The sequence below is a fragment of the Lutra lutra genome, chromosome 18 (genome assembly GCF_902655055.1).
Source record: "Lutra lutra chromosome 18, mLutLut1.2, whole genome shotgun sequence".
NCBI classification, from domain to species: Eukaryota; Metazoa; Chordata; class Mammalia; order Carnivora; family Mustelidae; genus Lutra; species Lutra lutra.
In genome coordinates, this window is record NC_062295.1 from 26,071,472 (window position 1) to 26,098,205 (window position 26,734).

A 26,734-nucleotide genomic window follows, 5' to 3' on the forward strand; every position below is an offset into this window, starting at 1 on the left:
GACAAACGGTGCCTTATTTGGAGTTGTTGATTCTTTTCCTACCTCTCTCGTGGTGGGGGGGGGGTGACCTCAGATAACCTGCTGCAGCTCGGAAAGACCTGAGTAGCCCAGGAGAGCTTATCTGTGGCCTGAGGAGAGTTTCCATCCCCTTCATCACCCTACTAGAAACTGGCGAAGATGCCAGGCCTGTGGGGTCCCTCTCCGTTGGCTGGTGGCAGGGTGTTGGGTCCTGAGGACCAGGATTCTCCTGAGGACCTTGTGCTTCCCAGAAGGCAATGCCTGCTCACCCTGGGATCGCCCCAGATATCTGCCTCTGGGACTACACACACAGCGTTCTCGGAGTTACCCCCACGGCAGGACTCCTGGATGTCTGCGTCCTGTGGTGCCTGAGTGTTTCCTAAAAGGGAGACGGGTTGTGCCAAACCCTGTCGTTAGCACAAGAAGTGGGTGGGTCCTTGATTGGACTGTGGTCCCCTTAGAAGGCTGGCTCCTACCGGTGACCCTTGGGCCACGAAAGGTCCAGTTTCGTGAAGACAGTGTTTCCACGGGGCTCCCCTAGGAAATCAGACACCTAAAGAAATGGGTGGCAAATGTGAGGGTGTCCCCCTCGAAGTCAAGTCCTGACATAAGCTAGTCCTCCGGTCACACTCAGAATGTCCTCAGCTGGTCTCTGGACGTGGGGACAGTGTTGGACAGGACCTGTGAGCGTGAGGGGACGCTGATGGCAGAGACCCAGGGGTGAGCGGTGGCTCTGTTATGGGTCAGACCATGTCCCCCCAAAAGTGATGTTGGTGTCCTTGCCCCCTGCCGAGTACCACAGAACGCAACCGTATTTGAGGATAGGGTCTTAACACAGGTAATCACGTTAAAATGAGGTGTTTAGTGTGGTCTGTAACCCAGGATGACTGGCATCCTTTTGAGAAGCAGAAATTTGGACGGACACATGTGGAAGGACACCGTGGGACGGCGAAGGCTACGGACCACACAGCACCAGAGATCTCCAGACTCCGTTAGCTCTAGAGGTTAGAGGAGAAGAGGGAACAGAGGCTCCCTCGCTGCCCTCAGACAGAACCACCCTGGGGGACGTCTGGGGGGCTCCGTTGGTGACGTGTCGACTCTTGACTTCGGCTCAGGTCATGATCTTAGAGTTGTGAGATCGAGCCCCTCAGTGGGGTCCACGCTCCGTGTGGAGCCTGCTTGAGGTTCTCTCTCTCCCTCTGCCCCTCCCTGCCTTCTCTCTCTAAACAAAATAAAACAAAACAAAAGAACCAGCTTTGCCAACCCCTCGATCTCAGACTTCCAGCCTCTGGAAAGTAAAATTCTGTTGTTTAAACCACACGATCCGTGCTGCTCTGTTCCAGCAACTCCAGAAAAAGGAACCAGGGTCTTGCAGGGAGGGGGAGCCCGTGAGAGGCCAACCAGGAAGCTGTCGAGGACTGGAAGTCCGTGTGCTCAAGGGAGACAGTGGTGTCCGCTCAGTGGGTGGCGCCTCGTGTTTCCATCCTTGGGGTGGGCTTGTGGCGCAGGCCCCTGACATCATCGTCGTCTTCCTCGTCAACGTGTCACAGTTGATTTTTCCTGAGTATCTGCTATGTGTCTCGCACACACTCTACGTGTCTTTTTTTTTTTTTTCAAGTCATCTGTAAGCCCACGTGGGGCTCAGACTCACTGCCCTGAAATCAAGGGTCCCACGCCGGTAACCGACCAAGCCAGCGGGGCCCCCTACGCTGTACCCGTCGTGTAGCCTTCAGCTTTCACAGCCTACGAGGTCCATGTGGGTATCATCCCCATTTTACAAGCAGGGAAACTGAGGCACAGAAGGAAGGCCCTTGCCCAAGCGCGTGTGGCTGGTAGGTGGGAGCCTGAATGTGGCCGCTCCCGGCCCTGTCTCGGGCTCCGGGTCTTGCACAATCTTTCCCTTCCTGCAAGGTCGAGCCTCCGTCTCGGGTCCTTGTGCTGGCCGCACCCTGCCAAGGCTGCTTCCTCACAGGTTCCTGCCCGGCTCCTGTTCTCTGGGTCTCAGCCCCAGGGCTCATCTGCAGGGAGAACGCGTGTCCCCGGTCCTCTCCGCCCGCTGCGTGTTTTATCTTTATTTTGTTCAACAGCCCTTGCCCCCGCCTGGGACCTCCCTCCTGCTCACGCCCGAGTCCTTGTCTGAGCCCACGGGCACGTTTCAGGAGAACCGGGACCTTCGCTGGCTTCTCTGGTCCTCTAGCCCAGAAACCCGATCGGTTCCTGAGTGGAGAACGTGTTCACGAACTCGTGCCATTCGTGGTTCAGACACTGTGGGCCTTTCCCGCCGCACAGGGGGAGCCTGGGCTCCATCTTGCCCAGGCAGCGGATTCGTGAAGGTCTTTGCTAAGTGGGAGGCCACTTCTGTCTGTCCTTCTGACCCTTCGCAGCGCCTGGGAGGTGGGGGAGCTCAAACGCGGGGTCTCCCCCGCCCCCTCGCAGTCCCTCACCCCCCAAGGGCCTGTAAGGGGAAAGCGGAGGCAAGAAGTCGGCTTTGTCATTGGACAGTTGTTGCCACCTTCCCCAGGAGGCGGAGAGACTGGGGCCAGTGACCGTGGCCTTGGGTCAGTCGACTAACACAGCGCCGGGTCAGACGCGTCCTCGGGGTTGCTATCGTCCCAGCCCACTGGGAGCTACTGGGGAGGTGGGAATCCTCTACCTTTCCTGGTAGGGAGCTTCGGAAGGCGCTCCCTGCCCCTCAGTGGGAGACCAGCTGCCACAGGGCTGCAGGGCAGGACCCCGGCGTGAGGGACGGGCAGCCGTGCGCAGTCCTGCAGCGCCGGGCCGTTTGTGGAGAGGCAGAGCAGGTTCTAGCCCGTCCCGTGAGCCGACGAGCTCCCACCAGCTGCCTCCTGCTGCCCTGCGTGCGGTTTCCAGGCCCGGGCTGAGGCCGCCCCAGTGTTCGTGTGCAGGGTCAGCTCACACGTCTCGAGATTGTGCCAGCGCTGCCTCCGCCCATTCTTTTAGGCTGCCGTTGAGCAAACATGTATTGAGCGCCACTATATGCAGGAGACAGCTGGTGGGCCAGTAGCTACGGGAGCAGCCATTCTGTTAGAGTCTTTCCCTGGAACGTGTCAGGGAGGGTCATTGGGCAGGTGGACAGCGTTAGGTGCCCTCGGCTTGGACTGACCACATCCTGTCCACAGGCTGGGGTGGAACCCCCCCAGGGGCCTTCCTCCTTTGTCCACCCTCTGACAAATGGGAACAGGTGTGGGGTCTTCCTCCGAGGGGCTTTCCAGGGTTGGTGTTTGAGCGGTAAGCACCGGGGTGGTTCCGGCAGGAGGCCCAGAGGGCAGGTGGGGCTCTGGCCCGGGCACGTGTGAGCCCACTTCCCGGGCTGCTGCTCCAGGGTCCCAGAGGACAGAGGGAGCCCCTTCCCTTCCTTCCCAAGGAGAGCTTCATAAGCAGCCTGACTTTGGCTGAAAATCTTAAAAAAATAAATGGGCATTTGTCATTTAGGGAGGGACAGAGAAGGTCTGCTCTTAATTCAGCAACAACTGGTGTCTGGCGTGAACCTTGGAGTGGGGACGGGGTTGCCGAGAGGTATGAAGATGGAGGGGGCGGCCTGATTTGGGAAGAGGCTGGCACACCGAGGGCAGGGGGTCTGACCTTGCCATCCCAGTGGGCTCTGCCCGTGTCTTAAAGAGCCCTCATGCTGGCTGCACTGAGTGGTGGGAGCTGGTGGGGACGCTGAGGCCAACGTGAACTGTGCTTAGACGTGCTGTTCTAAAGCCACAGCTCTGGAGGGTGGAGGTCCTACCACCAAGCAGGGAAGGGGTCGAGGGTGAGTTTTGGGGTCAAGCTACATAGGACCACACTGAACCTCTAGGTTCAGGTAGAAAGAGGAGAATGACCCAGAGCTTTATGGGTGTGGTTTGGTTTGGTTTTAGAGAGATGGGGGAGGATGTGCGGGTAGAGAGAGAATCTCAAGCAGACTCCTTGCCCAGCCCGACCTGGGACTTGATCTCCTGACTCTTGATCAGAGTCAGACGCTTAACTGATGGAGCCACTCAGGTGCCCCTGTTTTTATTTCTGTTTTATTTTCATAGAATGTGTGAACAATCCTCATTCACTGCTCCAGAGTTTAAAAAAAAAGAAAAGAAAAGAAAAGAAAGCAAGCATCCCAACTCATGCTTCCATTGAGAGGACCTCATTTTCTGTGAGGGACACGAGAGAGGAGGGGTGGTGAGCGGGAGGGAGGGTGTCATGGGGAGACAGGTCGGCTCTGCCGCCTGCAGTTTTTATCAGACATATTGTCGTGAGCCAATTTTCATGTTGAAATGGCTTTTCCCCCCACAAACAAATGGCTTTTTATGTGGTTGAATGGGGTGGCAGGCGCCTTCTCTGAAAATTAGCCATCTCCGTTCTCCGCCCGTGCTAAGGCATGTACCTTGGGAACCCTTCCAAGGGCAGAGTCTGTGACTGGTTTGCTCCTCACAGAGGAACTGGTTAATAAGAGTTGGGAAAAAACAGTTTCCAGAAGAATCGGGAATGAGAACCGATGGCTCGAGTCTTGTGAAAGTGGATTTCCGTCCGCTCAGAGAGTTCAGGGGGCCTCGGGGAAATGGACCCCAGAAGGGAGAGGGCATTTTGAGGGAAATTTTCAGTTCATTCATTGCCACCTCCCTTTTTTAAAGATTTTATTTATTTGAGAGAGAGAGAGGGAGGGAGAGGCAGAGGGAGAGAGAATCGGAAGCCGACTCTGCCCTCAATGCAGAGCTGGATGTGGGGCTCGATCCCAGGACCCAGAGATCAGGACCTGAGCTGAAAACAAGAGTCAGACACTCAACCCACCGAGCCACCCAGATGCCCTATTTTGGTTTTGTTTTTTAAAATAGTATTTGGTTATAAAATATAAATCCAGGGGCGCCTGGGTGGCTCAGCAGGTTAAGCATCTGCCTTCGGCTCAGGTCATGGTCCCAGGATCCTGGGATCGAGGCCCGCATCGGGCTCCCTGCTTAGCTGGGAACCTGCTTCTCCCTCTGCCTGCTGCTCTCCCGGCTTGTGCTCTCTCTCTCACTCTCTCTCTCTCAAATAAATAAAATCTCAAAAAAAATCAGACACACAGATGCATTTGCCAATAAAGTATAAGGGCCACCACCAACTGTCTCTGGCATCTGAAATATCACTCGTTCTATGATAATTTATCTCTGTATTTTGTTGTATTTACTTCCTGTCTTTCTTTCCCTAGACATGGGTTTTCACTGAGCAAATCATATCGCTTATATAATTTCTATTCTGAGATTTACAGAAAATAGATTTTCTCACGTCATTTCATAAATGGGGTTTTTGATTGTGCATTGTGTTTGGCCGTGTGGAGGTAATTAAATTGACATCACGCAGGGTTTTCTTTTGTTGTTGTTTTACCATTTTATTTTCAATAATTTCAGATAGAAAGAGTCAAAGATAGTGCAGCAAACTCCCATATATCTCTCACCCGATTCTCGGATTGTTGACGTTGGGCCAAAAGTACTTTACCATTCTCTCTCCCTCCCAAAGGAATGTAAATGTTTTCTTCGAAATCTTTGTAAAGTGAGCAGCAGATGGGATACCCCAGTATTCTTGGGTACTCTGTGCACGTTTTCCACAAAGACAGTCTCCTGGCTAACCATGATATCCTCAGCAAAATCAGGAGACTCGTGTCCTGTAGGGCCACCATGGAATTCACGGTCATCGTCGGATTTCCCTGTTATCCCAGTTACCATCTCGCTCACTGACTCATCCAACCCGAAATCATATTTAGCATTTACCTGGGATGTCTTTCTTTCTTTTTCCTCCAATTTCCAAAGGTTCCTTACGTTTTGTGTTTGCTTTGTTCGTTTGTTTGTTTCTGCTCTCACCGTGTGGACATCTTTGACATTAAAGACCACTTACCCTATAACGTGTCCCTCACCAGGTATGCCCGTGTTTTCTCATGGCTGAATTTAAGTTATCCAGCTTTTGCAGAAATATCACAGACGTAATGACGGTGGGTCCCTCTGGCAACATTGGATCAGGGGACGTACAATGGTGATCTGCCCCATCACTTGTGATACTAACTTTGATCGCTGAATTCAGGTAAAGTCTGCCAGGCTTCTCAATGTAAAATGACTCTCTCACCTTCAGAACTAATAAGTACTTAGTGGGGAAATACTTAGAAATTCTTCAATATCTGATTCTCATGAGCTTTAATATCCATTAAGGATTCTTACCTGAATCAGTTTTGGTAGTGGTGGTTACCAAATGATTGTTTTTTGAAGCCCAACATTTCTTGTGTGTTTATTGGTATAACTCTATAAGCAAGAGATTGTTGTTATCTCTACCCGTCCATCCGTCCATCCGTCCATCCGTCTATCCATTCATTGATATCCATATTGGTTCATCAATTTCCATTTTATTCAATTGACCATTCTCTCTTCTGGTCATTGTTCATTTTCATGTTAGCAGCAGCCCGCATTCAGGCTCGCTGTTGCATCTTTTTAGTATAATCTCGTCATTGAAAATAATGGTCACACAGCACAGAAGGCTTAAAAATTTATTTTCTACTTGGCAATAAATAATGAGCACTTTCCATGTTAGGAAGACTTTACAGTGTTATTTTTAGTCAGGGCAGAGTGTCCATCAAATGTGCTCCATGCTTCAGCTCTCTTGGTGGACGAGAAGGTCTGAGGGAGGCCCCTCTCCCAGGCGACAACTGTCATTTTGTTGGACTGGGACACACAGTGTCACCAGCAACAGCGCACTGGGCAGGGACAAGCCCAGTGTGTTTGGGTACAAGTATTGGCCTCCAGCTTATCACTGATTGTGCTGCTGCTACAGGGACTGTCTGCACAGGATGCAGAATTACTCACCGTGGGGCTACCCCTCATGTAAGCTCCAGCATCCTAGGTACCCATCAGCTGGAGATGGAGTGTTATATGGTGGCTTAAATAATCTCAGGTTGTGTGGGTCCACATGTGTAGATGTATGTGTGTGAGTGTGTACATGGGTTTGTATTCTCTATATTACGTTTGCATGCCCAGCACGTGTGCGTGCACACATGTACACACACACAAATGCACATCTCTTCAGAATGCAGATGAAAGTCTGGGACAGCAATAAGACTGGACCGAGGAGAGGAAACAGAAGTGATCTATAAGGGGCTTCAAACCAGTGTATGCAAATTACACTTCCGTGAAGCCGCGAAGACGTCTGAAGTAAATATGGTGTAACGTATAGTCTTGATAAGGGGCTGCGTTAGGTAAACACATGTTTACTGTAATATTTTCTTTTCTGGACTCCCATGTGAAGTCTTTTATGATAAGTAAAGATTTTTTTAAAAAACATGAGTGGAATGATCAGTACTAAATTCAAGGTAGTGGGGTGAGGGAGGTAGGATCAGGGAGAGAGATCCAGGAGCACCACCTGGATACATAAAGCCTAACTTCTTTTTAGTTTTCTGAAAAAATTAAATCAGAATTACAAAATGTTAAGATTTGACCTAGTTTAGTTGTGGGTTTGCAAGGGTTCACTTACAGCATTCTCTAGGCTTTTCTGCATTTGTAAGAAACCGGGCCATAGAAATGAGAAAATAAGGTTCTAACTCTCTAGACAGGAAGGAAGTAATGGAATTTATAGCATGCATGGCATGTTAGCTCTGAGAAGCAGAGCCTGAGGCAAGGCTTAAGTGCTAATGTCTTTGGAGAGGTAGAAACCCAAGGCAACAGAATGAGGAAAAAGAGAAGTGAAAGAGGGAAGAATGAGAAGCAAACACCAAATGAACCATTGCTGGACTGGCCGCTGTTTTATGAGATCTTAGCTATGCAGGATGTGTCCACATATGAAATCCAGAAACACTGTCTGAGGACAGTCCACTGGAGAGAGGAATGGAGCGGGAATTCATTTCCTAGCCACCTCCTTCTCTGTTTTGTCAAAACTGACTTTTCGGGAAGTTAACACTCACGTCGTTCTGGTGTGGCTCCTCTAGCACTTCTGGCCACCATGAGGGAGGCAAGATTACCTACAGAGTGTGGCGCTTCATCTGAGTTAGGAACTGTGAGGGATGGCCTTGGGGCTGTCTGACCCTAAGAAACCTTCTCTCAGTCCCCCTGCTGGTAAGGGCAGCCGCAAACCCAGTGAGTGAGTCTGATACAAATGCCTCTTTTGTCGAAAACACGGGAGGACATGAGGATACCATTTGCAGGGAGGAGGGGTGAGGACTGACGACCTCTTTCTTTTCTGAGGAGCACTTGGGGGACTACAGGATTCACTGAGGTTTTGGGGATGGAGATTTGGGAGGTGGGATTGGGAGTTTGGGGAGAATCATGAAGGGCTTGGATAGAGGCATGGGGCAAGGACTGTGTCTAGTGACAGAAGTGGAAGGTCTCCTTGGAAGGTGACTTCTGGTTGGGTTGAGTGGAAGAGGGAGGCCTCGGAAGGGCTGATGGTCTGGAGAAATGCTCGGGGGCAATGGTTGTAGAAGGCCGGAGAGCAGGTCGATGGAGGGACGCTTGGAAAAAGAGGAGGTTGTGTTCCTAGACTGAAACTTTAGACAGTCAGATTCAGAGCTGGAGCTCTTTTGGGCAAGGATGGGGATCAGAATGTGGCCATGGGTGCGGGGCATGGGGGTGAAAGATAGGGGGGCGACAGCGGTTAAGGGTATGGAGGTCGCTTAGAATAGCAGCCGGAGTCTGGAAATGGAGCAAGCGTGCGGTTCTGAGGCATGGCAGATGTTGAAAGGCGTGGAGAGGAATGATTAGTAAATTTAGCTCAGCTCTGCACTGGAAGGCCAGTGTAAATGATGAGGAACCGTTTCAACGTTGAGTCACCAAGGGACCCAATTAGCAAATGGGGTCAGCCATTTTATCATCGACACGAAACCAAATCATCACCATATAATCTTGAATCCAATCACCATCCATCTGTAAAGATCTTATGCATTCTCCCACTGCAAAATTAGTTTCCTCCCGTGGCCCCTCCCTACCCCCCGCCCTACCACCATGCACCCCCCGCCCCCCTCACCCCTCAGCTTTCCGCAGTTGTGGGTATTGGAGCTCACATCACGTGGTGCTGTCATGCCTGCCTGGCATTCTGCCTCTCTTCCCACCTGCCCCGTCACAAGTGCTTGCTGGGTCAGATCTCACCCTGCATGGGGTCCCCACGCAGCCTGGTCCCTGATGGCCCATGGGTGCCCAGCACATTGCAGTGAGAGGGCTGGACCAGCAGCAGGCGACTTGCGGACGGTGGGTCACTTTCCATTTGATGGTTGAGACAAGCTCCTTGATGAGGTCATTTCCTGGTTTCCGCCCTTCCCCACATAAACTTCCTTTCTCCTCAAATTATGTGCTCCTTGTAGAATATTTGGAAAACCTTAATAATCCCTCCTAACCTTTAACCTTCAGCAACAACCGCTATTGATGACTTCGTGTATATTTTCACAGTCTTGCACTTTATTTTTTTCTGTGAGTAGCGAAGACGTTCATGGCACACATTTCAAAAGGCAGGAAAGCGTGTGCCGTGAGAGTCTCTCGTTTCCTGTCCTTCCTCCCTCTGCCCAGATCCCGTCTGCAGGGGAGTTGTCTGATTCCTGTATATTCATCCAGAAATAGCCTTACTTTTACGAGCAAGTTTATGTCTTTTTTTTTTAAGTATATTTTCACACAAAAGGTAGTATTTGACAGACCCCTGTTTACATCTTGCTTTTTTTTTTTTTTTTTTTTTTTAATGAACAACGTATATTGCAGGTCATTCCACATCGGGATATAAAGAAGACTCTTCCTCTTTTTCTGGCTGCATTGGTCTTCCATTGTTTGGGTGTAGTGTATTGGTTTAGCCAATACACTAGTGGGTGTTTTAATTGATTCAGATCCCTTTAGTTTTCAGTGTTTTATGATGGAAAGTGCAAGTGGCATGTACCCCCATGGGGACCCATCACCCAGCTTTAACATGGGACCAGCCTTATTTCATCTGTACCCCATCTGCTGGCCTTCCTCCTCCCTCTAGAATTTTAAAGCAAATCCCAGACCTTACATCATTTCGTCTGTAATTATTTGAGTGTAGATTTCTAAAAAGAAGGACTTAAAAAATCCTAATCTCTTACCTACCGTGATGAACCGTAATCCCTTATGACCATTAAAATCGGATCTTTACACAAATATATAAATAATGTGGCAACCGAAGGCATGGCTCATGCTTCGTTCCGTATGCGGGTGCGGCTATACCAGCGGGAGGATGCGTCTAGAGGGAGAACGGTTGAGGTAAAGTGTGCTCTGGTTTTAATAGAATCGAGATCGCCGTGCTGTACTTCAAAGAGATTCTACTAATCTGAAGTCCGGCCCTCAGCGTTTAGAGAGCCTGCTGCCCACAACTTTGTCTACACAGCATGCTCCCAGCCTTCTTGAGCTTTACCCGCCCGTGAAATATATTCTACAAATGTCTTGTTGCATTTTTCTCATCGGGAGTTGGGTTGAACGTTGTTTTATAGGCTTGAGAGCCATTGGTAGCTCCTTTCTTGGAAACTGCACACATTTTCTGAAGATTTCTCTTTCGGCTGGTCGGCCTTTTTCTTACTGATGTACGGAAGAGCTTTTCCAATATAAAGGAAGTGGGCTCCTCGTTTGTGACAGGCGCTGTAAATATTTTCACCTTTTGTCTGATCTTTGACGGAACTTGCTAGAGTTTTTTGACATGACAAAGCTTTTAATATTTTTAAAGCTTTTAACGATTAGGTAGGATTATCGATCTTTTATTTTACAGCCTTGGGTGTTCCCTGCTTAGTAGAGCCTTTTACCTGCTCTGAGATGATACAAAAATTTCCTGGTTGTTTTTGTTTTTCTCTATTACAATTAGGATTTCATTTTATATCTTTAACCTTTGATCCTTCTGGAATGTTTTTTTTTTTTTTTTGGTCTAAAATGTGGAGGATGGTTTTATTCTTATGTTTTGTTTTTTTTTTTTTTTTTTCAGATATCTACTTAGTTGTCCTGACAACATTTTTTGAATCTACCATTTCACATTATTTGAAATGTCACTGTTGTCGTACACTGAATTTCTGTATTAATCCAGACCGATCTCTGCTTTTCCTATTCTTTTCCACTGAATGCCTTGTTATCTTACATTAAGCTAATTGCCTATTGTTTGTGGTTTCCCATTTTTATTATAAATAAGGCTGTGCTACCTGTCTTTGTGGATGAAACTTTGTACACGTCTTTTAGCATAAATTCCTACAAATGAATCACTGTGTCTAAAGGTATACAAGCCTTAAAGTCTTTTTTTTTTTAAGATTTTTATTTATTTATTTAACAGAGAGAGAGATCACAGGTAGGCAGAGAGGCAGGCAGAGAGAGAGGAGGAAGCAGGCTTCCTGCTGAGCAGAGAGCCTGATGCGGGGCTCGATCCCAGGACCCTGGGATCATGACCTGAGCCGAAAGCAGAGGCTTTAACCCACTGAGCCCCCCAGGTGCCCTAAAACTTTTCCTTAAGATTTATTTATTAGAGAGAGAGAGAGAGAAAGTGTGAGCAGGGGCGGGGCCGAGGAGAGAGAAGACCGTCAAGCAGACTCCGCAGTGGGCACGGCCTGTGTGAGGCTCAAACACGGGACCTGAGCTCCTGACCGACGCTGAAATCAGAGGTGGGCAGCGTAACTGACTGAGCCCCCGGGCGCCCCTGGAAGTTTGTGGCTCTCGACCCTCTTCACTCATCTCGTTTAACCCCCAACCCGTCCTGCCTCTGGTGACCACCGGTCTGTTCTCTGTCTCTGTGAGTTCCGGTTGCGTTCTTGAATTCCGAAGCAAAGTGGGATTGTACGGTATTTGCCTTCTCTGTAGGACTGACTTCAATCAGCGTCAGGCCCTCGAGGTCCGCCCACGTCACTGCGACGGCAAGATTCCGTTCTTTCGGACGGCTGAGTCATGTTCCGTTGTACACACGCACCCGGCGTCTGTCCACTGGTTCACAGATGGACACTTGCGTTGCTTCCGAATCTTGGCTTTTGTACATGAGGGACGACCTGTATGTTTTTGAGTCAAGTGTTTCCATTTTCTCTGGATAAATACCCAGAAGTGGGATTGCTGGATCATAGGGTCATTTTAGTTTTGATTTTTGGGGAACCTCCACTGTTTTCACCGTGCCCGCACCAACGGACCCTGCCCCTCGCAGTACGCAAAGGCTCCCTTTACTCTGTAGCCTTGCCAACACGAGTCCTTCGTTGTCTTGTGATAACAGCCATTCGGACCGGTGGAGGTGGTATCTCATTGTGGTATTGAACGCCTCTCCCTGGTGACTGGTAACATGAAGCATGTTTTTATGTGCATATTGGCCACCTGTATGTCTTCCTAGGGCAGAAGCATTTTTTTAACCACATTAACACAAAACATGCCACCTCACTCCTTTACTCAGCAACCTGCTATGACTCCCGCCTCACTCAAAGCAAAACCCAGAGTGTTAACAATGCCTACAAGGCCCTACATGATCTGCCTTCTCACTCTGGTCTGTGCGATATCACCGCCGACTTCTCCCCCCTTATGCCCTCCATCTCATGCTCGTCCCTTGGCCTCGTCACCATTGCTGCCGCACACCAGGCACAAGGCCACCCAAGGATTAGCACAGACTGGTCCCTGGGTCTGGAACTCTCTTGCCCAGGGAACCCGCGGCTACCAGCCTTCTCTCAGCCCAAATATCTTCTCGTTGCTGCTCAGTTGCCCTGACCTCCACACCTGCATTGCGACCCCCTGCCCGCCTCTCTCCGGTTCCACAATGCTGTCCGCTCTGCTCCTGTTTTCTCTTTTCCTGGCACCTGCCACTTTCCTACCCACCATGTCACTGAGTCTGATAGACAAAACCCGGAATATGTTCTACCCGTTTGCACTAGAAAATTAATGGGAAAAAATAGTAACCCTATTGGATGTGATTTTTGGCTATCTGTAGCTCAGTGGTTAGAGCACTGGTCTTGTATTTTTCCTTTTGGGGAAAATCTGTGCCTTTGTTCATTCTTCTGTTGGGGCATTCTGGTGAAACTTTTGACAGAGATTATCCCTTTGTCTGCCATATGTCAATTAATTAGTTAATTAATTAATTTTCCAGGTTGTTTCTTTGCCTTGACTGGCTTTTTTTTTTTTTTTGATATATCCATCTGCCTTCAAGTCTTTAGACCTTTTTTTGTTGTCGAATGTATTAATTCCCTTTTAAAAAACATTTTATTACATTTTAAAAAAAATATTTCGTTTATTTATTTGACAGAGATCACAGGCAGGCAGAGAGGCAGGCAGAGAGAGAGGAGGAAGCAGGCTCCCCGCTGAGCAGAGAGCCCGATGCGGGGCTCGATCCCAGGACCCTGAGATCATGACCTGAGCTGAAGGCAGAGGCTTTAACCCACTGAGCCACCCAGCCGTCCCCTTTTCTAAAAAATTTTTCAGAAGTAGATTTGGGTAGATGTGTGATGTACAATCAGAACTTACTATTTTCCGAGTTCTCAGCTGATGGTTGCAGCCCTGTGTACTAAGTAACACATCTCTCTCTCCATGGGTTGAAATGGAACCTTCCTCGTGCCATTTACTTCCATGACCTGCAAGTCCATGAGCACAGGCCTGGCCCCTTAGCTTCCTTCCGGCAAACTCGCCCGCTCTCCGGCAGAAATCAGGAATGGTGTGTGTGAGTGTGTGTGTGTGAGTGTGAGTGTGTGTGTGTGAGTGTGGGTGTGTGAGTGTGTGTACATGCACACACAGGTGCGTACACAAGCGTGCACGTGTGTGTTCTGGAACCGTTGACTTACTCCCTGGTGACTCACTTAGGATTACGTTTCTGGGTAGAATTCCTAAAATAATTTTCCTCCTTTTCTGAGTTGCCCTTTTCATTGTGAAGGGCCGGCCTGGGGTCCATCTGCCTCTCACTGTTACTTCTCTCGCTGTGGAGCCACTGTGAGGCTTTGAAAACAGCTTTTTCAAAGGTGCAGACTCCTGTTGATGGAGAACCAGCACGTCAAGACAAAATGAGAGAGTTGGCGATTTTAAGCAAATAAATTGCTTCCTACTGATAATGGGGTATTTGTGTGGCCTGCAGTGGAGCACAATTTCTTCCGTATCCAGGCCTTTGTCAGTGATCAGGACACCCAGTGGAGGAGGACGGAATGTGGCCAGGAGCTGCTGGGTGGGCTGCTCTGGAGCAGCTCGGGGGCTGAGGCAGAGAGCCTCGGCCGTCGTTCCATTTCCCAGGGAGGCTTGGGTCCCGCTGCCTTAACGTCTCACAGGGCTGCCTTTCCTCAGGCAGCAGGAACGAGACTTGGGCCACGTTTCTGTGTGTCCTTGCATGTGGGTGAAGGAAGGTCGGGTTTGACGAGTTCGAATTGAAAAATTACACAACCGAAGGGGAATCACTCTCTGGAGTAGAACCAACCTCTCCAATGCCCACCGGGTGTCCTTTGGCCCGGAGTCCCTGTGCTGTGGGTGACTTGGAAGAGGACTTTATGAGAATTTCTGTTTTGGGGCCCGAGCTCCCCGGGCAGAGTGTGCTGCCCGCCAGGGGCAGCTGGGAGTCTTTTGGACCTCGTTTTAGGCCCGGAACTGCCTTGGTCGAAGACACTGCAGAATGGGTGGGTGAGGGCTGGAGAAGTTAAGGTAAACATAGGGGACCGTTGCTGACCTTGTGCTCTGCTGGGGTCAGCCCAGAAGACTGGCGGATGCCTGTGGCCAGTGGAGCCTGTCTGTTGTTCCCGATGGGGCAGGTAGCAGGAGCAGGTGGTGGTCTGGGGCTGGCGGTGCAGCTGCGGGGGTGGGGGAGGGTCCCTAGGCCTAGAAGGACCAAAGCTATCATCCTGCAGGTGTCATGTGTTAAGATTGGTAGGGCCTGTAGGGTTTACACAAAGACTTTTCTTTGTTCTTCTGGAATGTGACGTCCCTCAGGGGCCCCAGGAGGGTGATCACTGAAGGGAGGTAAGTGCTCGGAGGAGAAGCAGGAAGCCAGCGCAGCCTGCCAGTAGGGCCGTGACGGAGGAGGGCCTCGGTTCAGGGCTGGCGGTTGGGACCTGGAGAAGTTGCTGGAATCGGGCCATCTGCGGGCTACTCAAGCGATTTCACGTGGTTCTGCCTGAAACACACACAGACGTGTGCCTTCCACGGGCAGGGTGGCCGCCTCACGTGTCTGTCGCAGTGTCCGGTGGCATTTGTGCCATGGGCCTCAGTCAGAGGCCGGGCGCCTTCCTCCAGGCTCTCCCTGCAGGGGAGAGGAGATGCGGCACCGTCTTCATGACGGAGGGCGCCGCTTTGGCGTGACCCGCTCTGTGGCTGTCCTTGTCTGTCGCTCTTCCCTCCCTCGTCATCGAAGGATGGGTGACACGCCGGGCTCCCTCGGGGCCCCCCACACTGAGGACTGGGTCTTGCCGAAGGGTCCCCCTCATGCTCAGCCCTGGACCTGCCCCCAACTGTTCCCGAACCCCACGTACTGGCCCGCGCGGAGCCTTCTTCCTCCACGTGAACCCACCGGATCTGGCGGGGGCTGACCGCCTCGCACAGGCACCTTCTCCTTATTAAAAACCAAACAAACGATCCAAGCCCCTCGTGTTTGCTCGGGCTTAGTTGTTGGTCTTAGGTTACAAAGTTATTTTCTGCTTCCTGCCTGGTCAAGGGGAAAGAGTTGGTTCCAGAAGGACACCCTGCATGGGTCAGGGGAGAATCCGACTTCAGCCACTGAACCGTCCTCCATGTGCCTTTCCCACAGCGTGTTCCATGCGGAACCCACCTCTTCCCAGTCGGGCGTCCTGTTTGCTGCTCTGACTTGGTTTCCTGGGACGGGCCCCTGCGCCGAGAATGGTTCCTGATGCAGTAGGTGCCTAAGAAACATTTGTGGGGTTGAGCAGAGCTGAGAAATACAAAGGGAGCTTTTCCTTCTCAAGAGAATTCCCCAGACCCCGCGGAGGGGATGGGGTGCGAGCCGCCCCCGACAGGGTCACGTCCTTTGCCTCTGGTTCATTTCCGGACCTTGGATCTTGTTCCCCTGGCCTCCACGCCGGTGCCAAATCCACAAAATGGTGTTGTTTTCTCCGACGTTAATTATTCTCTGGTCTCAGGATACTAAGGTTTATAGCACAGGAACCACACGTCTTAACGAAAAATTAATTGTGTCGACGATGACCGTGTTGTTCACGGATAAATGCCACGCGCGTGCTGCTTGCGGTGTCCCTTCCGCGCCAAGTGATCTGGTGCCTCCTTCCTGTCTTGGGCGATTTGCCTCTCTCGCTGAGAAGGTGCTTGTGGCTGTGTGGGAAGTGGCTTGTTCCGTGCGAAGGCACAACGCTTGTCCCCGTGAGGCTGTTCCGTCTGCTGGGCCGTGGTGATGGCCCGTGTCCTCCTGGGACAGACTGCCCAGCATTGTGCCCTGGGAGCAGTCCCAGGCTGGGGTCGGGAGCACGGCTCTCCCCACACTCCCCAATTCTCTTCCAGTGTCGGGGGATCCCTCTTCCCCTCCGAGCTTGGCTCTGTTGTGTCAGTGCGTGTGCATGTGTGCGTGTGTGCGCGTGTGCACGCGTGTCCCTAGCTAGACACCCCCTTTGGGCCTGTGCTGAGTGTGGGGTTTACTCAAAAGTCTGTGACCACCTGCAGGTCTTTTCAGATGATGTCTGGATCGCCGTCCTCCCCTGGAAGCCCCCTTGCAGTCCTCTGGATCTTGACTTCAGGAACGAAAGCCTGTGAGTGACCACTGGCTGGAAGGGGTCGCAGTCCACAGGAGACTGGGTTCTGTGCATAGACGTGGCCTGACATGGGGAATGGCAGTCTGTGGTCCTGCCTTTTGGAGAGTGTGATATTGTGATAAAATAGGAAACAAATATTTGATCTTCCCTAGTTCTGGGAGCTCTTAAAACTCTGGGGACCTCTGGAATGGTGGGTGTCTTTTGTCTGCTGGCGAGATGCCTGGTGGCTGGAGTCCTGGGAGGATTTCAGGACTGGGGCTGGCTGCCGCAGGGGCCAAGGTGTGATTAGAGGGTTGGAGCTTTTAGCCTCACTCCCGGCCTCTGGGGAGGGGAGAGGCCTGGAGAACTGAGTTCCCTCCCCAGTGGCCTGTGACGTCAGCAGCGGCTCACATTGTGGAAGCCCCGTAAAAACCCTGGACGGCGGGGTTCAGAGCACTCCCAGGCCAGGGAACACACTGAGGGGCCGGGAGGATTGTGTGTCCAGAAAGGGTAAGGGGGCTCCACGCCCCCTCGGCCCCAAGGCAGCACCTCCTCCTGGTCATGTCGTGCACTCGGCTGTTCCTGAGTCGTGTCCCTTATCAAAACCCAGCAAGTGTGAGGAGCTCTCCTGAGTTCCAGCAAACGGCCCAGTCCCAGGCGGGTTCATGGGAGCCCCAGACCTGATGGCCACTGGTCACTGAGGCAGGCAGGGGTAACCTGCCTTTTGACTGGCGTCGGAAGTGAGGAGAGGTGTGTGGGGCCTGACCCGCGGGGTTGGTACATACTGTGAATGGCGAGTGTCATGGGGGACGAGATCGCAGGCCGCTGGATTGGTGTCCAGAGAGCTGGAGGAGTCCCTGGCATGGGACCCCTCCCTCCCTTCCCCCTGTTGGTGTCAGAAGTGAGTAGAAGTGGATCCTGGTGGGCAACTTGGCCGTGTGGCTCAAGTACCTTAACATGTTCCTGCCCTTTGACCCGGGAGTCCCATCCTTGGGATATCATCTTAAGGAAAGGATTGTCCAAACCCACGAAAATCTCCCTACAGAGATTTCTAGGGCAGCATTTTCTACAGGCGGGGATGATGCGAAAGACCCATGCTGGGAGTGTGGGGAGCTCACGGGGGCGGGGCGTGTTACAGACACTACGCCGCTGCCAGAAAGGACATCGCGAAGGCCAGTAACATGGACACTCAAATGGTTGTGTGTTAAGTGGGGAAAGATACAAAGCTTCAGAGAGGGCAGGATCCAAATTTAATTAAGAATATTTGTGCATCACAAACCATAAAAGACTCTTAATCTCACAAAACAAACTGAGGGTTGCCGGGGGTACGGGGGTAGGGAGAGGGGGGTGGGGTTATGGACATTGGGAAGGTATGTGCTATGGTGAGTGCTGTGAAGTGTGCAAACCTGGCGATTCACAGACCTGTACCCCTGGGGCTAATTATATGTTTATTTAAAAAATTATTTAAAAAAAAGAATATTTGTATGTCCAGAGTTTGGAATTAAATGCCCTAATCCATTAAACATGGTTATTGCTGGTTGGTGAATTAGATTATTTTTTTTCTTATACCTTTTGGGGGTGTTCTTCATGAGAAGCATGCATTGACGTGTAACCTGGAGATGCGGCAATCCTGGGCAGGTCTGGCTCTGGTCTTCTGACCCCAGAGGTCAGGTCCAGAACCCCTCAAGACAGAAAACTGCCCTTTCTCTCCCTCTCGACTCATCAGCATGTCTTTTTGTCTAAAGACCCTCCGGCCATTCTCACCTCATACATATTCACATCTAATTTTAATGATTTTCCTTTCAGCCATGCCTAGAACATTCTGTCCAACACAGGGTGCCCCTGGCTGGGATGGGCTTTCATTGTTAATGTCTGCTCTAATTTGCTTTGTTCTGGTACTGTTGGGGAATTTTCCATCAGCTTAAGCAACCCGGCATGCCGAAATCAATTCTGCTTTATCTGTGTAGGTATAAAATGTGGGGACAGATAAATTCTGTCCTAGCTCTTCAGTCCTTAGAAATGCCCCTAACTTCCTGACTGCCTTGTGCCACTCAATTTTAGGAGAGAAATGATTATTTTTCATGACCTCAAATCCTGAGTCTTTGGCTGATTTCACTGCTTAGCAAGTTACTGAGACGCTTTTCTTTGTGAGATGCCAGCTGCGGAAGGAGTTGGCTTTGCTTTTAAATTCAAGGTGCCATTTGGGTCACGAGGAAACGAGATCGGCCAGGAGCATGGGGATACCTGAGATAGGCAGCCTGATGTCTCGAGTGTTGGGCCTTCAATGTTTTTCAGCCCAGCCTCGTGTCGGCTCCTAGGGCTACCAGTGACTCAGGGCAAGTCTGAGGCCAAGGAACGTCCAGGAGTCCTGCTCAACCCCAGATTCTAGCCTCAGATCACAAAGGCAGTGATGCTGTCTGGGAGGGATGGTGACTCTTGCCAGCCATGTCCTTTTAAAAAAATATATTTATTTTTGGGAGAGAGAGAACAAGAGCAGGGGGAGGGGCAGGGAGAACAGACTCCCTGCTGGGCAGGGAGCCTGATATGGGGCTCAATCCAGGGACCCTGGGATCAAGACCTGAGCTGAAGGCAGATGCTTAACCAACCGAGCCACCCAGGTGTCCCACCAGCTATACCCTTTGGCAGGTGTCTCTCAACAGTGGTCCTTGCCTGCAAGGACCTGGACCCCCAGAGTGCATCCCTTCTGCCTCCTTGCTCATGCCATGTCCCTGCTGAAAAGCCGTCTTTGTTGCATTGACTATAATTCTCAACTTATGCTCAGAGGCTGAGATCACCTTTGCCAATCACTTATTTAATCAGGTTCACTGTGGGAATTATAATTCGTAATAATAATATTTCATAAGCCAGTAGCATACAGGATAATGTCTTCTAATCACCCAGTGAAGAAATAACGTACTACGAGTGAGAGGGGAATCATGCTACTCGTCAGGCAGAGGGGAGAGAGAGATGAAGCCCAGATGTAGTTGGAGGTGCGCCTTTCTGTGAGTTGGTTCTCCACAGAGTCCGTCCTTCCAGCTAACGGTTGGGTGTCAGTTGCCAGGGTCCGGTCATTCACTGCGCGGAGCCAGCAGGGGACGGTGCCTGTGTGGCAGGCAAAGTGGGCGTCTTGGAAGGTTATGACTCCAGGGACCGTTACATGGCTTGTACCACTGCCTGTGACGAGAGGCCTCGGCAAGGCAGGAGCAGACGTCCCTTCTCTTCTTGAGACGCCGCACGATGACCACCACCGCTAGCCAAGAGTAGCCCGGCCACGGCAGTGGCCTGTGTCTCGAGATCTCGGGAGACTGTTCAGATCAGCAAAGAGCAGCCCAGACCAAACACTGCGGTGGGGACTGAATAGATTCTGCATCTGGCAGGGGTTGGGGTAGGAAACCCGTTGCTCTTCCTTATCTATTGGAGTTTGCAAATTAGTGCTGTGAATTTCAGCTGATTCTTCGAGGCCAGAGCCTTGGCCAACGAATATTGACTCTGGCTGGTGTCTGGTGACTGGTTTTCATCTGAGGCAAACGTCACTGGGGCGGCCTGCCTGACGAGTCTGTTCTGTGTGGTGGCCGTGCCTCTGCCGTTGAATTGCCCGTGTCCCTAGGGAGCATCATGGAACCGAAGCCTGGTTCTTAGGGGCCACTGTCTTGGGTTGCTGGTGGTACTGGTGATGGCTCTGACCTGCTGGTATAGTGAGAAGTGAATCCCTTGGGCTCTGAAGTGGGTTGATTTCTAGTCCGGCTTTTCTGGGCTCCAGAACATCGGGGAGGCAAGGCACAGACCCTGGAAGGAATGCAGACTTCGGTTCTGGGAGATTCCGTACGCAGAGACTGGATTCCTTTGGCCAGGGGCTGTGTCTTAGGATGCTTCCTCTCCGACTCACAAAATGACAGTTGGCCAGCCCCTTGTCACCGTCACCCGGGCTCCTTCTGTACCTGCAAAGGCCTCTTGCTGGTGGGCGAATTGCCATGCTGCTGTCTGACAGGGGCATGAGACGGACTCAGGGACCAAAAGCACAGCCTGTTTATGTGATGTGGGAGAACCAGGGGCTGTAGCCCAGGGAGGGGGTACATTCCAGCAAAAAGCACACCGCATCACGGGGGTGTTCCTGAAGCCTGACCTGTGGTCCCCACTCCCTGAGGATGTGGAGCGTGGCCAGGGCCCCTCCGTGTTGCCAGCAGGCTGCCTGTAGCCATAGGCCAGGGGATCCGGCCTGCTTCCCTCTCTCCGCTGGTTTTATGGGCGTATTTCTCACACCCTGTTCTGCTATTAAAAATAAAATAAAATGAGGCACACATCACATGTCTCCGGCTGCAAGACCCATTTCCTTCTAATAAGCTTCTCGTTTGCCTGGGCTTTCCCTGCCTTGGAAAGACTTAATGTCTAGAGGCCTGCATTATGGATTTCTAGTTTCAACAACCCCCCCCCACTGTTATTTTGAAAGAAAATGAAGTTAGGGAGCATTTTCTGCCTCTAGCACGCACGCGCGCGCACACACACACACACCACACACTCTCTACCTGGGAGCCAGGAGCAGAAATTCTGGATAGAGAGAGAAGTGCAGCTTTGTCCGACTTACCTGGGGTGGGGGGGCTGCACAGAAAACAGAACTCTGAGCTGGTTTACACTGGCTGGGCTGGGCTGGAGCAGGGCCAGAGCAGGGCTGGCCTGCCTACTTCCTGCAGTCCAGTTCTGGGGTGGCCTCTGTCTGACTCCAGCAGCCCCAGGGTGAGGTGACTACGAATAGCAGAGCAGTGAGATGCAGGGAGGCAGGAGGCAAACCTATCAAGGCCTTTATTTCCAGGCCAAGTTCACACACATCCTTGATGAGGCCTTTCCAGGGTGTCCAGTGTAAGGATATAGGTTCGCTCATTTGTGAGATCTAGGGCACAGGCAAGGGGACCACAGGAAGGAGGCCAGACCCTGTCACCCTGTTGGAGCGATCATAACAGCCAGGGAGCTCAGGACTGAGTTGGAGGGATGGCGAGTGGAGATGCGCCTTGGGAAAGGACAATGGGCCCAAGCTCAGCGTGCAGCCGGCCATCCAGGTGGCCCGCTAGGACCCTGGCCTCCTCTTTGACTCCAGGCCAGGCCCCTGTTGTTATCTGAAATTTTTTACCGCTGCCAGCTCTGAAGTAGAGCCGTTCTAGAGAGGCTAGAAGGAGATCCAACCATACCCATTTTTGGATGGGGCAACGGAGGCTCAGGGAGAAGCCTGCTCTGATTGCTGGGCGGCGCCAGACTGACCTCCCTGTGGGCTGACACCCGCCACCTCAGGAGACCCCGCTTCTGCACCCCCTGCCCTGGGCCCCTGGGCTCAGGCCAGGTGAGGCCGTGGTCTCTGCCCCGCTGTCCTTGTGTGTTGTGTGCTGTGACCTCACGCTGGGCAGTGGCTCTGAGCTCTTTCCGGCCACCTGGGACTTGGTAGGAAAACATACGGCTGCCCGAGGGAGTCTTGGGCACGTTTCATTGGTGAGAAAAGCCTAAAAGTACAGACAGCCCCCTTGAATCAGAATTAGGACCAGACTGAAATTTTTCCTTTATCCTCAACGGAAAAAAGAGGGGTGTTTGCACAGTAGATTAATAGGGTATGAAGGAGAACACAGGCTTCCTGTTCTTCTCTTAAACACGTTAACAATGTCCGCAGATCCCCAGAAAAGGTCTGGAAGGACCTTAGGGATCCTCGCGCCAACCCAGCTCATTTTACACATGAACAATCCGAGGCCTCAGGGTTTGGCTGCGGCCCTAATGAGCTAATGCGCCTGGCCGGGAGCCTAGGGTCGCGCCTCACAGGCTGGTCTTCTGCTGGCGGAGCCCACACCGGTTCTCAGAAAGCGCCCCGCGTGCAGAATCGGTGTCGATGGTGGATTTGCTGCTGATGCACCCACCGTCCTTGCTTATGGAGGACGTGACCCCTTCAACAGCTGTCTGCTTCTCCTCCTACAAAGAAGAAGGAAGCGGACGAAGAGAAGCCGTGACGTCTGCACCAACATTGAATCTTCAGACAGGATGGGCTGGTGTCATGAGAAAGGAATGACAGGAGCAGAAAGGGAGAGAATGTTGGCCCTGGTGGGCAAAGACATCCCTGTAGAACCCACGATCCCTGACTCAGCCTTGAAGGTCCAACAGGATTTGGGCCCCTAAAGAGGAAGGCGGGGTAATTCAGGGGCAGTCCCAGATGGGATAGTGCGGCCGTCTGAAAATCGGGCCCCACAGGTATCAGGTCCTCAACCTTGGAACCTGCAAGTATTTCCTTGGGGAAAAAAAAAGGCTTTTGCAGATGTTAGGTTGAGGGAGGTTATTCTGGGTTATCTGGGTCGGTCCTAAGTGCCACCACAAGTGTCCTCAGAAGTGGAGGGCAGAGGAGGGTCACAGGCAGAGGAGAAAAAGGCGACGTGGCCACAGAGGCAGAGACTGGGGTGACCTGGCCATGCGCCAAGGCGTGCCAGCTGCCACCCAAAGCTGGAAGAGGCAAGGGACAGGTTCTTGCCTTAGGAGAGCACAGCCCTGTCCCCACTGTGCTTGTGGTCCTGATTTTGTACTTCTGCTTCCAGATCGCAAGAGGAATTTCTGCTGTTTGAGCCACAACATTTGTAGGGATTTGTGACAGCAACCCCGGGAAATTCGTGCAAATGGGAAGGGACCAAAGCTTGTTTCCAGGTGTTAACTGGGAGTATTGGGGGCTATTTCGAGAAGCAGCAGGGAAATGGGTGAGGGCCCGAGTCTTGGGCTGGTTTCAGGAGAGCCTATCCATTTCTGCGTGGGTCTCTCCTGCCCCACTGGGCTGTAGGGGAAGACCAGCAGGCTGCTTGGTTCTCTGGGACACTCGCTTCGTGTGCCTCAGGTGCGGACGCCGATCCTTGTTGAACATGTGACGAATGTTTGCGGCGGCCATACCTGCCCACACCAGGTTCACCGATGAAGTTAGAGCAAGCCGGGTCCGGTGCTCAGACAGCTGTCACCTTCAGACTCTGACCTCGAATTCCCCACGCCACGCCTCGTGTGATGGGTTCGGAAACGCTCAGCCAACCCAGAACCAGCAGGCCGGGGCGGTGGCGGGGAGGGCTTTGGGGGAGGGGTGCTGGCGGAAGGCAGGACAGCCCAGGTTGGGGTCGGAGGAGGGGGGATCACCTGCCGAGTGGGATGGCCTTATTGATAGTGGAGTCCTCTGCCAGCGGGAGAAAATGTGATTAAAGAGGCCTTTGGGCTTTTATGACGTTCTGATCGATCTGAGGTTATTTATAGCCATGAAATTGCTGTAAATTAGAGGACAAAATAAAAGCAGCAAGCTCATAACTCCCGTCCTCCTACGGGGTTGCGGAGGGGAATCTCGTCCTCCTTTCCTGTAAACGAAGCGCCCAGGTTACGGGGCAGCCCTGTCCTCACAGCCGAAACCTAGCGTGCTCACTCCTGCCCAGGAAGGGTCCTCAGCGAGCAGGTCTCCACTGTGACTGCCGTCAAATTGTGGTGCTTTAGGGATGCTCAGGGCTGGTTTACTTTTTTACTTTCCCCTCCTCTTCCTTCCCTTCCCTTCCCCCTTCTCCCCTTTCTTTCCTTTGTCCCTCTTCGGTAGCTCTTCTGTCCAATTAAAGGGCTCTGCCATGCTCATGTCTGTAAGGAAGCGTTGGGCGCGTCGGTAGAGGATTGCCGGTGACTTCAGGGCAGTGGACCAAGTCGTGTGACCGTCCGACTTTCTTTGCTTTCTCTTTGCAGAGATCCGAGAGGCCTTTCGGGTTCTGGACCGCGACGGGAACGGCTTCATCTCCAAGCAGGAGCTGGGCATGGCCATGCGCTCGCTGGGGTACATGCCGAGCGAGGTGGAGCTGGCCATCATCATGCAGCGCCTGGACATGGACGGTGAGCCCAGGAGCCCGGGAGCGTGGGAGCGTGACGCGTCCCCCAGATGAGCCCCGGCTCCTCAGCGGGGCCTTGGCGTTAAAGGGCCTTGCCCTTGTGGTCAACAGGCTTGGGTTCATGTCTTGGTTTACAGTGGAGGCGGCCTGGCCGGTGAAGGCCACCAGGGATCCTTCCATCTCTCCTCCCGCTCTCGCACACAGCTTCCTGGGGGTGGAATGCACGCGCCGCGACACTCCCCCGTTGACTCGGGGTGACTCAATGGCTTTTATCGTCTTCACTTGATTTGGGAAACCAACGCCCTAATCAATTATAGAACAGTGTCACCGCCCCAAAAAGAAACTCTGCCTCTTAGCTGCCACCTCTCATCCCCGTCTCCCCCAAGCCCTAGGCAACCACGAATCTGCTTTCTGTCTCCTCTCTGGACATTTCATATAAACGGAATCCTACGACAGGAGTCCTTTGTGACGGGCTGCTTGGACTTAAGATAATGTTTGCAAGTTTATCCATTTGATAGCATGTATTTATGTGTACGTCATTTTTTTAGGGCCAAATCATATTGTGCGTTTAAAAACAGCTTATTTTCTCTCCGTTTTACGGTTTTACGGGAAAAGGGTTTCGCGGTATTTTAAAAGTTCTAAAAAGGGACCCAGGATATCTTTAAGGTTCTTCCCTGTTGCAAAACACCAAGCCTGTCCCAAACCAGTTGTGACCTTCCCGACATTTAGATTTGACCTTGGCTGAAGGTCCAAGAAAAAGCTTTCTTACTTTGTTGTTGTTTTTTGTTTTTCTAACACACTCTCTCCCGCTCTGAAAAGCTGCTTGATCCCAGGCCTAAGAGGTCCAGAGTGGTGGGCACTGGGTCTCTCAGGTAGAGCACAGGTTACACAAGGAAAAAGCAGGACGCAGAGTATGGGGTCAGGAAGTCCCTCGGACAGAAAGACCGTGGTTGGGAGATGTTTGCTTGGCCGGGCGGCTGACTGGAGGAGCCGGCTCTCTGGGTTGTCTTGCTGGAGTTGCTGGAAGGATGCTAATCAGGGTGACCACGTGGTGCGCGCTGTCCCGTGCCAGCCTCCAAGTGCAGCCGTGGACGTTAATTTTCTGGTCCGGGAAAGGGGTGTTTCATCAGGGGTGTTCAGTGGCACGAGCAGTCCCAGCCTGTCCTTACAACTCGGAGTGACTGTGACTCACCGTGTCTCTGCAGGCCTGATGTGACCTTGCGTCACGTTTAGCGGCTTGCTTTGGATAGTTCCGAAAAGCTGCGGCGGAGCACACATCAGAGAGCAAATCTGTTCTCCGTGGACCCCCATCATCATTTTGGAGATACATTTCCAGAAAAAGTTTCCTCCTTAAAATAATAGAAGTCGTAATCTCAACTTCCGTTTACGGAACGAGGACTCTGTGCTTTTGATTCTCTGCCCACAACTCCAGTAAGAAAACCTTGTCGAATGGAGTTAGCAACCTTTAATAGAAAGGGGCCCGCCCAGCTGCGGGTGTGACTCCTCTGAAATTGCAGGGTCTCCCTCTAAGTCCATGGTGTGTCTCTGTGGATTCCCTCAGTGGAGCTCAGCTCGCAGGGAGTTTTTACGTGTTGCAAATCCTCCCTGAGTCCATGAGGTCTCGGAGGCCCAGGGGCATCTCGTGTGTCCCTGATGTGCACGGGACCCATCAGGATCCGAGCAGAGCTCCATGGGGTGGGGGGTTTTGTTCAAGAGCTTCCAAAGTTCTACCCATTGATTTACAACTTGCCATCCTCACTACCCAAGCCAAAGGCAGAACATACCAGACCTTAAAAGGACTCAGCAATTCTCTTGTAGGGGACTTCTATTCATTCCCTTAACAAAAGCTCAGCTTAAAAAAAAAAAAAAAAAAAAAAGCTGAGGTCATCAGCTGCTTCACGGTGACAGGGATGCCATCAGGTAAAAACACATTCCTTTTGAAACGTAGCTTCTTCTGGGTTTTTTGGTTGCTGTTGCCTACAAAAGATTGATTTATTATAATTTTTTAAATGTGTTATTGAGTCCTACAAAAGATTTAATATGGAGCACATGAACACAGAGCTGCGATGTACGTCGGAAGAATTGCGCTGCTGGTTTACTGATCGCCCTAGAGTGACAAGAGCTCAGGGACAGATGCCCATTCTGAGGCTGAAATGGGTGTCTTTAAGAGTTCCGTGACTGGAGCTGCTAAGTGGGATTTTCGGGACGCTGCGCTTGGATGTGGACGGGCCATGTCTCCGTGTCTTTTGCT

General features: G+C 51.8%; 1 protein-coding gene across 3 annotated transcripts in view; it reads left to right on the forward strand.

Annotated features, from left to right (window-relative positions):
• The window catches only part of CALN1 (calneuron 1), a 500,110-nt gene that overhangs the window by 236,220 nt on the left and 237,156 nt on the right, over positions 1-26,734 (forward strand). For all 3 annotated transcript variants that reach the window (XM_047714580.1, XM_047714579.1, XM_047714581.1), the window contains one exon: positions 24,344-24,487. In XM_047714580.1, the coding sequence (XP_047570536.1) occupies positions 24,344-24,487 (144 nt within the window). The remainder of the gene's footprint in view (positions 1-24,343; positions 24,488-26,734) is intronic.